Source organism: Marmota marmota, unplaced genomic scaffold (assembly GCF_001458135.2).
Source record: "Marmota marmota marmota unplaced genomic scaffold, marMar, whole genome shotgun sequence".
NCBI lineage: Eukaryota > Metazoa > Chordata > Mammalia > Rodentia > Sciuridae > Marmota > Marmota marmota.
Window position 1 is genome coordinate 824030 of NW_026000249.1, and position 17327 is coordinate 841356.

The 17327-nt window shown below is 38.8% G+C and overlaps 1 protein-coding gene across 7 annotated transcripts in view; it reads right to left on the minus strand.

The window, feature by feature from the left end:
- Positions 1-17327, minus strand: part of Mid1 (midline 1) — a 369304-nt gene that overhangs the window by 100442 nt on the left and 251535 nt on the right. For 5 of the 7 annotated variants that reach the window (XM_048796511.1, XM_048796510.1, XM_048796512.1 and 2 more), the window contains exon 2: positions 15001-15713. In XM_048796511.1, coding sequence (XP_048652468.1) covers positions 15001-15660 — 660 coding nt within the window. In that variant the 5' untranslated portion in view covers positions 15661-15713. The remainder of the gene's footprint in view (positions 1-15000; positions 15714-17327) is intronic. The other 2 variants (XM_048796514.1, XM_048796513.1) reach the window with 1 other exon arrangement.

The following is a 17327-nucleotide window of genomic DNA, read 5'->3' on the forward strand; positions in this document are numbered from 1 at the left end:
AGGGGGTGGGGGGCGGCTCTGTCCCTCAGCAGGCCGCTGGGCCTGCTCTGTGGATGGTCACAGTTCGGCCTACCTGGCAGGCGCGGGGGGTGGGGGGCGGCTCTGCCTCTCAGCAGGCCGGTGCTCCTCTTCTTCCGGTGGGTTGCAGGCCCGCCTACCTTGCAGGAGTGATTGGAAGCTCTGTCCCGCCGTGGGCCACTGGGCCTTTTCTCCCCCCTTCTTGTTTTGATAATCTGATCACATCATCTCATTTTCTGACTTTATGACTGAAACTAAACACTTCTCTTGGATAGGAATATTATTGTCTAAGTTATTCCTTTATTAGCATAGAGAAAGTGATTGTTATTTAAAATGTGGTAAATACATTCAAAGGAAAGGCAGAGAAAATGAAAAAAAATACAGAGAAAATGGAAATTTCTGCGCTCTAGACTAAGTACCTACACTAAGCAATTACCTAAATCTACATACAGGCATTTATTTAACTTCTGCTGAAACTGGGTATGTCATAGATACTCTCTACAACAGGAAACTGCCACCAAGTGGGAGAAAGACCAATTGTTGATGAATGGCATATCTGTGGTCTAGCAATGGTAAGATCAGGGCTGGGGGTTGGCAACTGTGGCTGATAGATCAAATCCAACCAGCCACCTGCTTTAATAAAGTGTCACTGGAACGAAGCCATAGCCATTTGTTTTTGTGCCGTCTATGGCTGCTTTCAAGCTATGGCAGGATCTAGCAGTTCTGACAGAAACCTTATGGCCTACAAAGCCAGAAATAATTAGTAGCTAGCCTTAGACAGACAATGCTTATGGGACTCCTGCCTTTATGAATTAATCTGGGGCTCAGTTTCCCTTTTTGCAATTGAGAGACTAGAAAAGATTTAAGCTTTTCCACAAAGTTGGCACATCAGAGTTATTTTGGGCAAGTATGGGGGGAAATTCCCAAGCCTAAGCTGCAAGGCAGATGGCCATGCTCTGTTGGGCTGGGCTCCTGCTCAAGGTGATCCGTGGGCAGCCAGATTGAGAAATGTAGGGATTAGACAATTGCCAGGGCCCTTCGAGCTCAGTGCTTTCAGGACATTGAACTACTTGTGAAGTAAGTAGTATCCGCCAACAGGAACAAACACTTGGAAATTATGCCTAAACAAATTTAGCTTTTGCATTAAAGACTTGTGCTGATTTATACCCTTCCAAGTCTCCAACTAGAGGAGTTTAGAATCTATGGATTTGCAAGGATAAAGATGCAGTATGATATAAATGATTTCTTTGGAAGACAGATTTAAATTAGACTAACAGATTTAATGAGTTAACTTTTGATCTATGAAAATAATTCACTTGTAATATATCACAATTAAAACTATTATACATCAAATATAAGCCATTTGGTGGATGTTCTCAGCTGCCAGCCCATTCCCCACTGATTCTCCACCCGGAGGAAAGCCCCAGGCTCCTATCTGACACAGACGACTACACCTGGAAAGTAACCCTGGGAATGAGCCGCCAAGAACTAGGAAATCTGAGGGATAGCAGATAATATCAAATGCACCTAAATCATGTTTGGGGAAGGGATTAAAGAATATTTCCTAAGCCTTTGGAGGTTTAAGAATTGCTGAAACAGCCTGAAGGATGGCATGTGCAGGCCCAGACTGCACAGAGACAGCTGGGGGCATGGAGTCGGGGAGCCTGCTGTGCTCAGAACTGTGGGGCAGCTTCCAGGCTGCCAGCCTGAATGGCAGGCTGCAGATGGCAGGGTATAGAGAGGAGGTGGGGGATCCTGCAAAGTCTGGGCTCTTGACATCTCAAGATACACTTGATTTTGGAAGTCATACAAACAAGTAAATGCCTCTAAGAGTGAAACTGATTGTTTCCCTTGTGGTGTTGGCAAAGATGCTTTGGTTCAACTCAGGGGGCCTCAGTGTCTCCACTACTGCCATTTGGGGCTGGATGGTTCTCTGTTGTGGGGTTGTCTTGTGCATTTAAGATGTTTAACAGCATTCCTGGCCTCAACCCTCTAGGTTCCAATAGCAGCCCTCTCTCCTTCCAAGTTGGGACAATAAAGCAACAGTATAATGCAAAGATTACCCAATGGTCCTGATGATTTCTCACTGTCCTATCTACAGGTACAATGAAAGTTAACTGTTCTGAGGCAGCAGGGAACAAAACATAACACAAAAAATATCTATACAAATATACGTATAGTGTTATTTTATCCTGCTCCTTAAAATGAGAAGTATTTCATCATTACTGCCTAATCTAAAGTTGTAAAAATCAAATAGTCTCTTTATAAGACTTTCTTGAAAGAAATCATTGGGAGGGAATTTGCTTGCTTATATATTTGATATTCAAAAAAATGGCTGGTGGGGGCGAGGGTTTTAGCTCAGTGGTAGAGCTGGCATGTGTGAGGCACTGGATTCGATCCTTAGCACCACGTAAAAATAAATAAAATAAAGGTATTTTAAAAAAGAATGGCTGGTGGACTATGATCTTTTTTTGGTGGTGGTGGTGGTGGTGGCAAGGTACCGGGGATTGAATTCAGGGGCACTTGACCACTGAGCCACATCTCCAGCCCTATTTTGTATCTTATTTACAGTCAGGGTCTCAATGAGTTGCTTATGACCTTGCTAAACTGCTGAGGCTGGCTTTGAACTTGCCATCCTCTAACTTAGTCTCCCGAGCCACTGGGATTACAGGCATGTGTTACCGTGCCTTTTTTTTTTTTTAATCTCTTGGGAAAATTCTACCTCCACAATAGATAGACTATAATTTGGTTAAATTATTACAGATTATAGGTTCTTATATTTGTTTCAAAAAGTATTTATTGCTGGGCTGCGGATATAGTTCAGTTGGCAGAGTGCCTGCCTTGCACGTGTGAGGCACTGGGTTCGATCCTCAGTACCACATAAAAATAAAACAATAAAGAGATCATTTGTTAGATAAATTAATATAAAAAGTATTCATTGCTGATAAATACCCTACAGCTTTTCTAAATGCTCTAGTTGTTGAAAAATGAATTATCAGATACAAAATAACTGCAAGATATACTCACTGGCCTTGGGTAATTGAAAAATATTTGGAGAGAAAAGACATATGCCCAAACAATGCTTATAAAAATAATGCACAAATGTATATAATTATGAAAGGATAGTAAAGACAATAGAGAATGTAGATTAGAGAATTTTGTGACTAGCTAGCTACAGTAGTCAACCATGAGTCTTGAGTTGGTCCTTTAAGACTAGTCAAGATTTGGTAGAGGGAGGACTGGAAGGACTGAGTAGGAAAATAATTCACTTTTATTTATATAAACTATATTGTCTGACTTTTTATAAGAGCATAATTTGTCTTTATAGAAAAAGCTTAATACTTGCAATAAGGCAGGGGGAGTTAGAGCCCTAAGGTAAAAATATTAAAAACAATTAAAAGGATGGGAAAAGAAACCACTATCTTTTGCCCAGAGCTTCCCATGGGTCAAGTATTATAGGGTTTATTTCTGAATTATTATCTCTGTTTTACTGATGCAGAAATGAGGTTTAGAGAATTTAAGACTGTTTTTGTTAGTGTTTTTGTTTTGTTTGCTTGTTTGAATTGAACCCAGAGGCACTCTACCACTGAGCTATGTCCCAGCCTTTTCTTGTCTTTTTCTTTCTTTCTTCTTCTTTTTTTTTTAAACAAGGTCATGCTAAATTGCTGAGGCTGAACTTAAACTTGGAATCCTTCTTCCTCAACTTCCTGAGTCACTGGGATTACAGGGGTATGCCACTAAATCTGGCTATATTTGTGATATGCTTGTCTAAGAAACTGATTTCAATCTACAATTCTGACTGATTAGCAATCTTAGAAAGAGGAATGAATACTAGACAAAAAGTTTCATTATTGACTAATATATGGTGACCCTTCTTTTTTGTATCTATGCTTTGGCATAAAAAACTAAATATTATTCAAAATTCATTTAAGCCTCTTAAAAGATTGGAAATGTCAAACTTACAGACCAAGAATCTAAAATTATGTATAACCAGTTCAAATAAATGACCATATTGCATGTAATGAAATAAATTTAGGGATCATGGGGCTGGGGATGTGGCTCAAGCAGTAACGCGCTCGCCTGACATGTGTGGGGCCCTGGGTTCGATCCTCAGCACCACATAAAAATAAAATAAAGATGTTGTGTCCACCGAAAACTGAAAAATAAATATTTAAAAATTCTCTCTCTCTCTCTCTCTCTCTCTCTCCTCTCTCTATCTAAAAAAAATTTAGGGATCATCAGATTCATTCATTCATTCATTCATTCATTCATTCATTCACATAATGCTTAGGTTCCTAGTAGCTGCAGAATATTTAAATAATTCAACATTATGGTAAGTAAATAAAAATGATTCTACATGGATTCACATATTTCAACCTTGTAATTTTACTTCTTTATATCAATATTGAAAATAGATCCTTTTTAATCAACATCACCACTTTAAAGAAAAATTCTGTGCTCAGTCCAGGGAGCCCAGGTGTCAAAAGTGAATGTAAAAACACTTTGTCTCTCCCTTTCTTTATCACTAATTTTTAAATGTGCTATGTTTGGGTCATTGTTTTTTGGGTTTTGTTTTTTTTTTTTTTTTGCAATACTGGGGATTGAACCCAGGGCCTCACGCATGGTAGGCAAGCACTCTACCACTAAGCTATACCCCTAGAGCCTCTATGCTATTCAATTACTCATGACCTTGTGTTTTGTATCACTAAGATGGCTGCTGTGTACCACTGATGTGCTTCTACCCACTAGATGCTAGGCTAAACACTTGGACCTGTATTATCTCATTTAATCACCCAAGATCCCTAATAAGCAGGTATTATCATTCCCATATTTTTTTAGGAGATGCAGTTGTTCTGACTATCAAATAATACTTGAAAGTGCTTTGCAACCTGTCAATATGGAGAAATATGAATGCTAGTTTTTATTATAAATGCTTGGTAATAGCAGGTTCTCAGTGTTGAATCAACAAATATCCTGAACTACATCTCACAACAACTGAAAGCAGTATCTTGAAAGATATTCTGTCTCCATCTACCACCTTCCAGTCCTGGCCTACAAACTTTGTCCTAGACATATGGAGACTGCATGATGGCCTTGCCATATGTTTACAGATGAATTTTCAGAAGAACCATTGTGACTGCTTCACTGAACGAGCTGACACTAAAATAAATAGATGAAGCCCTTGAATACTGAAACCCTGTACAGTTCAATTTCACAATCCAGGAGCAGGCCTAGCACCTCCTTGGGTGGAGATCATTCAGCCTCTCCAGGTCTCCTAGATCTTTCAGAAGCAACTGGCTATATTCAGCATGAGCCTGAATTTTATCCATTTCACTCTTCCCAGGTTTGAATTTGACCAGGACAACCAAGAGCAATTGACTGAGTTCTGGACAGCTATGTGCTATCCAGGGTCAAAGGAGAAGGAAATAAATGCTCCCTACCACTTCAGGATATTTATCCTAACACTTAAGTTCCTAAAAATTCCATTCAGATAGAGCAAGTCCACCAGCTGGTTTGGTTAACACAATAGCACTTCCTTGAGTTGGCCTCTCATCCCTCTCTTCCTAGAGACCTGGCCTTTCAGAGTGGAAATTGCATTAACTGCTTCTGAGTCTGGATATTTACCTGACCTATTAGCCCTTTTCCGGAAGGATATGGGGACCTCTGAGGAAAGCATGTGAGAAGAGCCAACAGTCCAGCCCGTGAACAGTAGACCTTTAATAAGAAAGCATCCGGCCCAGAGTTTAGCGTGGATCAGAGCCCTCATATTTTGCCCTCACATCACTGCAGAGGAATGAACAGTGTGGATGTCACTGTTTGTCCTCTCTGAATGTTGCTTTCACTGAAATGTGTTTTTGCTTCAGCTTTTCAAATTAGGCAATTTCCAGATATTGGCACCAAAGTCAACAATCTTTGATAATTATTCACATTAAAAATTATCTCATGGATGGAGCTCCATAGTACTCTTTTCATAGTTCCCATTTTATGTGATCTTATTACATGTTATCTGTCATTAGCTCTAGACCATGAAGCAATAACTTTGCTATTCATTTCTACATCCCCAAAATTTACCCAGTTCTTATCTCATAGTAGTTACATAAAAATATCCCTTGGGTGAATAAAAGATTTCTTTTGTGAAAAAAGACTTTGATAAAGCAGATATAAAAAACATTTATAAAGACACAAAAAAGGATAAGTGCTTTCATGATGCTGTTTCATACTTTTCACTAATAAAAACCTGTTCTATCCTGGGGCTGGGGTTGTGGTTCAGCAGTAGAGCACTCGCCTAGCACGTGCAAGGCCCTCAGCACCACATAAAAATAAATAAAATAAAGCTATTGTGTCCAACTACAACTAAAAATAAATAAATAAGTATTTTGAAAAAATAAAAACCTATTCTATCACAATGTATATAAAAACCTGTAGTTTTCTAATACCCGCCCCCCATAAAAAGCAAAGGAGATATAAGGGAAGAAGCAGATTGTGCACCACTACTCCTTGCATTGTATACAACTGACACAAAGAGATCACCAAGAACAAAATCCCCAGGGCTACTACAGAGGAGGAGCTGGAAGCTTCTCCCTCTGCAAGTTCCTTTACTTTAGGACTTTCCTTCTGCTACCCTGCCCACTTCCTATTCTAAGGGACACAGCTGTGAACACAGCCCAGAGCCAGCGTGCTACCTCCTTCACGTGCACACTAAGTTCAATCTCTCTCTCTCTCTCTCTCTTTTTAGCTGTAGTTGGACACAATGTCTTCAGTTAATTTATTTTTATGTGGTGCTGAGGATCGAACCCAGCACCTCACACATGCTAGGCGGGCACTCTACCTCTGAGTCACAGCCCTCGCCCCACCAAATGCAATCTTACCACAAAAAAAGAAAGCTGGCCCGCTGAGCCCCTTGTGGCCAATCCAAGCTGCCTGAAAGTAATGCCACCTACATTTTCCTCATCTGTCTAGATGTGTCGAAATGGGACAGCTATTGTATAATCCTAAATCCCAGCTTCCCTTTCCTAGGGAACAATTGTAGATGATTGAGCCCAATAAAGCAGGACCATGAAAGCCCATCCCATCCACATCATCTTCAAAATGGTGTGTGTTTTTAAAGGCATTTGTTTCCATCCACCACTCACTGCTTCTTAAAAGTCCAGTTTACTATTTTGTTTTGTTAAAAAGGACAATAAACCAAAGTTTGGAATTAGGCAATTTCCAGATATGAACACCATATGATTCCCTTGAGGGTTGTTCAAAGTTTCCCATGTTGGCCAGAAACACAAATCAACCCTATAACCAATGAGAAATTTATGATACTGTCAAGAAATCCACGATTGGATTACACCAATGAAGCCTTTATCATAACTGTAAAAGTGCAGATAAAATACTACTTCGTGTTCATCCAATGCTTACTATGTGCCATCACTATGATCAGCAGTTTACTAGCATTTTTCTTTTTGATGAGAAACACAAAATGTGTTTTCCTGTTAGCTTAAAAAGCTGTAACTCGTGGATATGCAAAAAGGCATTAAAGTCCCAGAGTCCAAAACATAATGTGAAGAAATTTAAAGTGGATTTTGTAAATGCAGTTGTATCAGATTTTTCCAGAAGGTTTATATCACATAATGAGAGGGGAAAAAAATTTAAAACTTCAGTCATTTACTTTCCTCAGCCACTCACAGCCACTTTATTATTTACCTAGTCAATGTGAAAAAAAATCACTAGTCTTTCTAAGAATAATTTATGATTTGTCAATGGCATAGACTAAAAGGGTTTTGATTATTACAACCTAAAAATCTCCAAAAAAGCCCCACTGCACTTATTTCTGAAAAACTCAAAAAAGGCCACATAGAAGGCTGAAACACTCAAAATGCAATGCTGCCTGTGTTGGCATAGTTAGCTAGGGTAGAAAGTACTGAAAGAGATATAAGACAAACTGAGCAGCAAGGGAACTGTGCTTATAATTCAGAATCACTATCTCTTCAAGGTGATTTGAGGCAACTCGGTTTGCCACTCTCAGCCCCAATTTCCACAGCTGTAGAATGGGGTGGAGCAACCTGAGCTCTAAGGTTGCTCCTGGTTCCTACATGTTACTGGGACCTGCAGTAGGTACTTGGAGGATTGAACAGTACTCTCCTTATCATGAATCAAAAGCCAGAAGAAAGTCACACACTATTATCACTGTCTTTCTGGGCCAAAAACACAAGAGAAGCATCATGTTTATGCTTGGATCCAAGAGCTGATCAACACTGACACCTCCTATTTATTCTTAATCTTCAGGGGCAAGACTTTGAATCTCACACTTTGATGCATTTCTGTTGACAGGATGGTGAATTTTGCCAATTAAAGCAAAGACCACAAAATCTAAAGGATTCTTTATTTCTTCTGTGAATGCAGTAACCCTAATCATTCTGATATCCTCTTTCAACATTTCTTAGAGAAAATATACATTGCATTAGCCCCTCTCTCAAAAAGAAATTGCTTCACTATAGCCTTAGAGACAAGAATAAAAATACCCCAAACTCTTAACCTGGCATGTGAAGACTTTCAAAATTTCCATTAAGATGATTCTTCCAGGGCTGGGGTTGGTTGTGGCTCAGTGGTAGAGTGTTTGCCTATCATGTGTGAGGTACTGGGTTCAATTCTTAGCACCACATATAAATAAATAAAAATAAAGTCCCATTGACAACTAAAAGAAATATATTTTAAAAAATGATGATTCTTCCAACAATGCCTCTCTTGGCCCCTCAGTCAGAACCCCACAATCTATTTAGCATTGTCTACAGTCCCAAAGCTATCTCCCGTATTGCTGTAGACAGGTCTCTGCAGGCCTCACTACACCTCTTTGATGCATAATCCACTGATCTGTCAGAGCAGCTTAAATCCCACCACCCTGAAGCAAGGTTTATTGTCTACTCAAACCCAGAGTTATCTCTTCCTCCTCCGAATCCCCACTCATCTAAACCAATCAACTGCACATGTCCATCAACAAGTGTTTATTGTCGTGCCTCTGCCTTTGGCCAGGTGCTTTAGAAATTAAACTACAAAACACATTAAAGTAACAATGTGGACCCCTAGACAAATAATGCAAGCAATGATTTAAAAAAAATACCTAGCAGCCCATCTATTGCCAAAGTCCACACACTCAACCAATACACACTCTACCTCCTGGTTTCTAATAGTAGAACTACCATGTATAGCAGACTTTCTCTGAGTCAGCCACAATGTCAAGGGTTTAAATGAAACACTTTATTTTGCTTTCCCAAGTTTCTGTGAAAGTAAGTACAGTATGTTATTCTCCCCGTTTTATAGACGAGTAACATGCAGCATAGAAATGTTAAGCAACATGCCCTAAGAATACATTTGTTACACAGAACCAAGACTAAGAGGTTCCTTGTGTACATGTCTGTGCATTTTCCGGAACTCCCTGAGTTTACCAAAAAAAATGATCCTAATCATAATAAATTGTCAGGCAATAATGCATTCCTCTCCACAAGTTAAGGAGGGGAGAGGTGACTCATCGGGGAAAAGAGAGGTGAGAAGCAGGGCAGGGAGTGCCCTTGAGCTTTCCATTAAGAACATATTCCCACAGATATTTCTTTTTACTCGATCCATCATAAATACTTGTTGTACCAAACTAAAAAAATTAAAATAGTTGAATACATTTTACAAATATTTGGAAATCATTTTATCACATGGGAATGTATAAAAAATACATGTTGCAGACTAAAGACATGTGGCCATTGAAATAATCACAAACAATTGCATTTTAAAAGAAATGAGTTGGAAGTGGTGAGACCCCATAAACCAAAACACTTTAGAAAATGTGTGTCTCACTCATATACCACATGATGAAACATCAAATTAGGTATATCTGCATCTTGTGTTAAAATCTAACCTGGAATTATTGTGAACTATTTTGAAAAACTATACAAAGGTTACACTAAGGAGGCCATATGTGGTATGAAGTAAAAACTGAAAGTCCAATAAAAGGAATTTTACAGACATCTAGTAAATTTGACAGTGCTTTTTAATACAAGACTTGGAAATGGTAGGTGTGATGGCCCTTTTTCTGGGAAAAAAAAAAAAAGCATCTCTAATGCTAGGGTCAGTGTCCTTGCTTTGAGAACAATGTGCCTTCCACTAACAGAGAAAATATTTGGCTGTTAGAATTTTCTACTAGAGTATAAGCTGCATAAAGGCAGGGACCATTTCTGTTCATATTCTCTTCACTTAATAAACATATTTAAACTTAATTTTTCATAATTTCCAAAAAACTATATGAACTTACATATTCTTATAGACATAGCTTCAAAAGTTGTAAATTTTAAAAAAATACTATGAGAACTTGAAATTTTCACTTTCCAGAAATCTTCATTATTAGTAAGAGGTTTAAATGTACCTGTCTAAGTCATTAATTGATTAAGCAGAATAAAACAATGAGGCTATGCTATGGAAAACCTGAAGACACAATTAATAGTCATTCTAGTGTTTTATAAGTAAGACCACATGCAATTGCCTTGAGCAATCTTAAGGTATTTAAATTGGAAATCAATAAATAGAAACATACATTTTTTTTAAAAAAAATACTTATGCTTCCTTGCACGGTACCACATGCCTGTAATTTCAGTGGAGGATCGCAAGTTCAAAGTCAGCCCTAGCAATTTATCAAGGTCCTAAGGACTTTAGTGAGACCCTGTCTCAAAATAAAAAATAGAAAGTGCTGGGGTGTGGTTCAGTTGTTAAGCACCCCTGGGTTCAATCCCCCCGCACGAAAACAAACAAACCAAAAACAAACAAACAAACAACAACAACAACAACAAAAAAAAAACGAGAAACAAAACAAAAAAACCCCTCTCATCCTTAGAACTTTGAAATACAAAGAAAAGAAAAAAAGAAAAAAAAAATCTTTCCTCTAAGTCTACACCAAGTTCAAAAACAACTTCTACCCATCTACCAAACATTTAGAAAATAGATGAAATATTTCAGATATAGCTAACATTGCTCTGTTTTTCGTCATCTCTTGCCTGCAGAATGAAATATGCCTAGAAGAAATAATGGTCACTTGAATTTGCCTCCATATAATTTGGATTCAGAAAAATTCTGATATTAAAATAAATAAACAAATGAATGTATGCATACATACACATGTATGTTATAGGTATATTTGTACCTCTCTCTTACACACACACACACACACACACACACACACACACACATCTTACACTAGAACCTGCACAATATCTACAGCTATTCACAGAGAAGCAACCAGCTATAGAAACTCTTAAGGAAAAAGAAAAGGTCTATCTTAGTAGCTACTAAAACTTTCACAGTTACAAATTGGAAAAGACTTTCAAAAATCAATACAATTTAATGAGGCTGGGGTTGTGGCTCAGCAGTAGAGTGCTTTCCTAGCATGTGCAAGGCGCTGGGTTCGATCCTCAGCACCACCTAAATATGGGTTAAATAAAATACTGTATCCAACTACAGCTAAAATATGCATATAAAATCAATTGTTTAAATCTATAATCAATAGATCATAAAAATTATAAACATATTAAAAAATAGAAGGAGTGAAATCTCATGTCTTCCTCCTGATGACAAGCGCTACATAAGGAAGGCTGAGATATAACTGAAAATTTTGATCAGATCATTTAAAAATTACAATAGGATGATCCATTGAAATCTGTATTAAACAAACTCCCTCCTATAGCCAGCCTTTAGAGTTAGAAAAAAAGACCATGGTTTAGAACTTCAATTCAGCTCATTTGAAGGGGCTATGATGAAAGTGAAGGGCAAGGAAAGGTTAATTGTTCTCCACTGCTATATTTTTATAGGTGTAACTAGAGAAAAGAATCAAGAGTTCCAACATAGTATGCTAGAAGAGAAAAAGAGCTATTACTTCATTGTAATTCCTTGAAAACTCTGGAAGGCATTATATGAAATTCTCTTATATGTTATGTACTTCACAAATCAAAATTTTAATCCATGATTTGGAGGATTGAGAGGCATCTTAAAATTCAATTTGAATAATGAAAAAAAAAGTCTGTATTCTGTGTATTCTGATATGCTTCATTTAGAGACTTTGCATTTGGCGTTTCTTAAAATAGGGTTCAGGAAATACTACTTTAATTTTCTATTTAGTTCAATATTTCATGAGTGCTTCTCAACACACAGTTTCTGAAAGCATTAGACTACTGACATGACACTATTTCAGACGATGTGGAGGATTTGATTTGCATGAATTCTACATGTTGGAATATGTTGTCTTTTTTTTTTTCTTTTGTGCTTAGGAAAACACTGTGATATATAAAACTATATTCCATTTCTTTTATATAAACACATATCTCTTATACCAAGATCTGATATAACTTAAGAAGGTTCCCCAAAGCTTAGTGTTATTGAAGGAAATAATTATTCTTCATAATCATTGCAGGATTCCCCTCTTTGTATAGTGGACTTTAACAGAGGGACAACTATATTTTCAAGCCAAAGATACCTGGGTCCTTACATCCAAATAACTAAAGTCAGTCTATCATCTTGTCAATGAAAGCATTCTCAAATATCTCTGTGCTTCATCTATGTTTTCACATCATCACAAATTTCTATGAGATCCCAGGACTACAGAAAAAGTGTACAGAGTGCATTTACTCTTTCAAACCAAAGTCACAATTAACAAAAACACACTTCCTTGGTTTTGGTTCTTTCAGTATGCTATTACTTCCTTCAAAAATCAACATTTATATTGTACTGAGATTTTAAACAAAACAAGGAAGTACATATGTTCATACATCTGTGATCACTAAAATTTCACCCAAATGTCCTATATTCTTCTAGTTTTTTTTATTCTAACATCAGTGGCATGTTTCAGAACAAACATGCCATGCTAGTACGTTATTTGTTGAAATGCTCATAAACACATTTTGCTGAATGGCTGTAAATAATTGCTCATAAGCACATTTTGTTGAATAGCTATAAATGTATTTAGGCACATTGGATGCTGTTTATATGCTCATATTTATGTAATTAGAAAATAAAATATACTACATTGTTAATTGTCAGGCCCTCCCTATGATAGCACCAAGGACCCATAACCCACTGGCTTGATTAGGCAAGCAATGATTGAAGATTTTCATTTTCATCACAAAAAGACTAGAGTATGACAGTCTCTCTTCATAAATTTAAAGATGTTAGGTAAATAATTAATAACTGCTGTGACAGTACCCAAGTAATCATCAGAACTTGATTACCAGATTTAAATATCAAGTCTGTTTGAATATGGAACATCATTATGATTATAGTGTTTTAACAAACAATCATTAAAAGATAGCATTAATCCAATCAAAGGAACATATTTTTTTTTTATAAATGAGGGGAAAGGTTTGGGATGTTTACTATAGGAAAACAAAGATCAAACATCTCTGTTCAATGATCCTGAACCTCCTCCCCTCCCAACAACAAAGAAGGGGGTTACAAAAGATCACCTTGGCTTTTAAAAATTGCAGTCATATCGATTTTTGAAGAACTGACTTTAGAAGCACAATTCATGCATGCGTCGCCTTTGCGATTAATGACTTCGGTAGTACTTTTTTCTGCTACGGCCGTGCAAAGCACTAAAAAAATACGGGTACCTTTCTCCACTTTTATTTGTCACCTTAACCCTTTTACTTAACTTCCTGTACATGGTTTAAAGATGGATCTGTGCCAGTCACTCTTTGGACACTTGAAATTAAGCACACTGCCCAGGTGATGCTTTTGTTGCCCAAGTGACATTTAAAAGCAGGGATTCACTTCAGTCTGTCATCTTCCCTCAGTGTGTCAAGAAAATAGCCAAGTCAAATCCCAGATGTGATCTGTTAATTCCACCATCACAAACTGTGCTCCAAGTAAACACAACCACCCATTAGCGCTAAGGAGAAGTGATAGGAACCATTTGTTAAAGGTGACGAAGTTCTCCAAGTGATAATACTCTTTGGATCACATGATTCATTTTGTTTGCTCAACCACTTGGTATGTGTTTTTCCTGAGAGGAAGGACTTCAGTATATATTTACTGAGAGCTTTAATTTATACTTCCTTTCCTTTTAATTGGTGTCTTGTGATCTAAAATTAGCTGGTGAACACAGTCTCTCCCTCCAACTCTCTCAGCTGAGTTTTCAATAATTAGCCCCACGGTTGCCTAAAGTTGAACAGACATCTGGAGACAGCTTTTTATTTCTTCCCTGGTGCTTTCTAGCCATATTTAGAGAGTGATTTTTTTATTTGACATATAGTCATATTAATTATTAGCCCCCAAGCTGGAATTAGGGTAATAATTTCATATTAAAAGTTAAGTTCAAACAGTCTTGCCTGTAACTTCGCGGAATAAAACGCCTACGTGGAAAGGAATTCTTTCATGAAACCTGAGATTGTCAGAGTGCTCTAGTTAACCAATAAGCTGGATATCATTTAGACAAGAAGAAAAGGTCACGTGTCCTCTAAAATCCCACATTTGCTACAGACATTCCTTCTTCTATTCTTTTGTTTGTGTAGTAACTAGATATAGGTACAATGACAGTGAATTAGTTTTCCCAGATGAGTGAAGAAAATAAATGCCCCGCAAATGCCCACAGCCAGATTCTATCAGGCAATTCTTTTTGCGCTCATTTTCTCATTCTTGCTCACTCGTACTGTCTCTCAAAGCAGCACTCTCTTAGCAAGAACTGCAAAGATTGAAAATGATCCAGAAAAACTGCAAGGATTGAAAATGATCCAGATTTTTAGAATTCACCCTCACCTTGACAACGCTAAAATTACAAGCAGCAGTCAACTTTTACAAGATACCCTTATTGTGTAACATTTATAGGCTGCCAAAAACATGCTAAAACTAATCAGATAACAAAGGTGAAGAGAAAACCTTCACCTGCCATGTAGCTAGCAGTGAATACACTTCTTATTTCCATGACATTTGCTGGCAGAAAGGGGTTGGCTTAAGGCGGATCGGACTAACCTTCAATTTGTCATAGCGCTCACTCAAAGCTGCCACCTGATGATCGCGGTGCCGCCCAACCAGTTTACACAAGGCACAGATTAACTGGTCATCGGTCACACAGTACATATTCACCTTCTCATCCTCGTGCTCCAGGCACATCAGCCCCCGGATGTGCGAGTCCGGGATTGGCTCAATCAGACGATGGCCTGTAAAGGGCTTCTTGTTCGGGTGAGTGGCTTTCAGGCACTCATCACAGTAGGACACTTCACAAGTGACACAGGTCTTCACCGCGTCCTGGGCAGGATCCTGGTCACAGAACTGGCAGAGGACCTTCTCAGCAGAAGACATGGTGCTGGTATCAAAGGCCCGCTCCCGACGGGTCTCACTGGGGGAATTAGGCCCGCTCACTGACGCTTTCTGGAACCTGTCGATGATGTTCTGCAGGGTGACGTTGCGCTTGAGCCCGTCTAGACCTCGCTGGCTGAGCGTGATGACATGCCGGCAGGTGGGGCACTGGAAGGCGCTGATGGACTCCACAGACTCGTTGGTGGCACAGTGTGACACCAAGATGCGGTGGGCGCAGTTGAAGCAGAGGCTGTGTGCGCAGGGCAGCAGGAGAGGGTCCTCAAAGAGCTCCAGACAAATAGGGCAGGTCAGTTCCGACTCCAGTGTTTCCATCTTCAGGCAAAGCTCTCTGGTGTCATCAAAATCCAAGGAAGCTGATCAGCTATCTGGAAACAGAACGCAAGATTTGATTAGGCACGAGGGGGTCAGCCATGGGGGGCTGTCAGCTTTGAATGCATCTCAGAATAATTCCAAACACAGGTCATGGAAGGGTAAATGTGTGTGTACATTCCAAGTCTCTTCTCTTCTCTCTCTCTATTGGGGGGGCATGGGGGGAAGGGGACATTGTAACGTTTGCTCAAATTTCCAGTAACTGAAAGTGGCAATTTGTTTTTCAGTTTGGTTCTTAAAAGGCCTCACTCCAAACTGGCAAGTAATTAAAACTTGTAATTTTCATAACCTGTGTTTAATCAGAAAAAATTGTATTGTGTCACAGCCAGGCTTTAACCTTGATTGAAAATTAAAACGTAGAAATATTCATTATGAAACTATAGTCATTTATAACTTTGAATTTATGAAGTTACATATTACAATACATGTGTTTTAAGGACTTTTACGCTGCAATACCAAACCAGGCTTTCTAATAGTAAAGAAGCAGTCACTGCAGAAATGGGCATTGAGCATAGGTGAAATCAAATGCACATATTTCAGTAGAAATAATTCTGGTTTAAATACAGGATGTCATTTTCTAAATCTATTCGTGAGAAAAACTTTGACTTCCACAAAGATGATTGTGACAAAGGCAATATTTTTGGCATGTGTTTGTTACTTTTCTGAATAATTCTATTGTTTAATCGTGCAGTTGGACGTGGGTGGGCAGAGAGAGATAAAAATATCTGGAGGACGTTTTGGCCGCTACAGTGAGCTTTGGTACCAATGGTTAATATTTAGAACAACAATTTAGCTAATTAGAACAAGGATTTTGGTGGTTATCATATTCATTTGATAAGTTTTAACAATGATAACAAATGCAGCTTAAAAAGCAATTTAAGAAGGCTTGCAAGGGCTGTTGAGCGACCTGTGTAGCCCTCCTGGTCTGAAATCTCCCACTGCGGACTTGTCATTGCTGCCAGCAACAGGCCAAGCTGGCAGGAGGTCCCGCCTCACACTCATAACTGTGCTGGCCTGGACACGACCTCCGTCAGCTTTGTTGCTCCCCTCCAGGCCACCTTGGGGTGGCCCAGCTGCACACTCCCCTTGCCATAAAGACCTTGCTGCTTTTGTGAGCTCCCGCCTGCCTTGCCTTCAAAAAGGGAGGGCAAAAAATCCCACACAAGCCCTGGTTCATTAGGGTGAAGAGGCCTCATGCTCATTAGCAGGCCTGGGAACCAAGCCTCTTTGAACCTTCTCCCTTTCAAGACCATTAGCAGAGGTCTGCGGAGCACTGGCGGGCATATTAGATGCAGCCCACTGCAGGCTGTGGGAGAACAGTGCAGCTCACCCAGTGGTCGGGAAGTTCAAATTACTTGCAAGGGGAGGGGCCCCCCCACCAGATTTATGGGGAGGCTTCATGTCCAAAGCTATGTTTAGTGATTCTGACAATCCATCATTTGTATTCACACCTCTGCTTATTTACCAAATTCACAATTTCTAGAATACCCTGACCTTCTCTGAAACATCATCCGTCCAAAATGCCATGTGATGCTCATCTTGCTACCAACTGAATGGTAAATGATCATTAAAAGTGGAAAGTATGTCCTGAACCTGTTAAAAATTAAAAA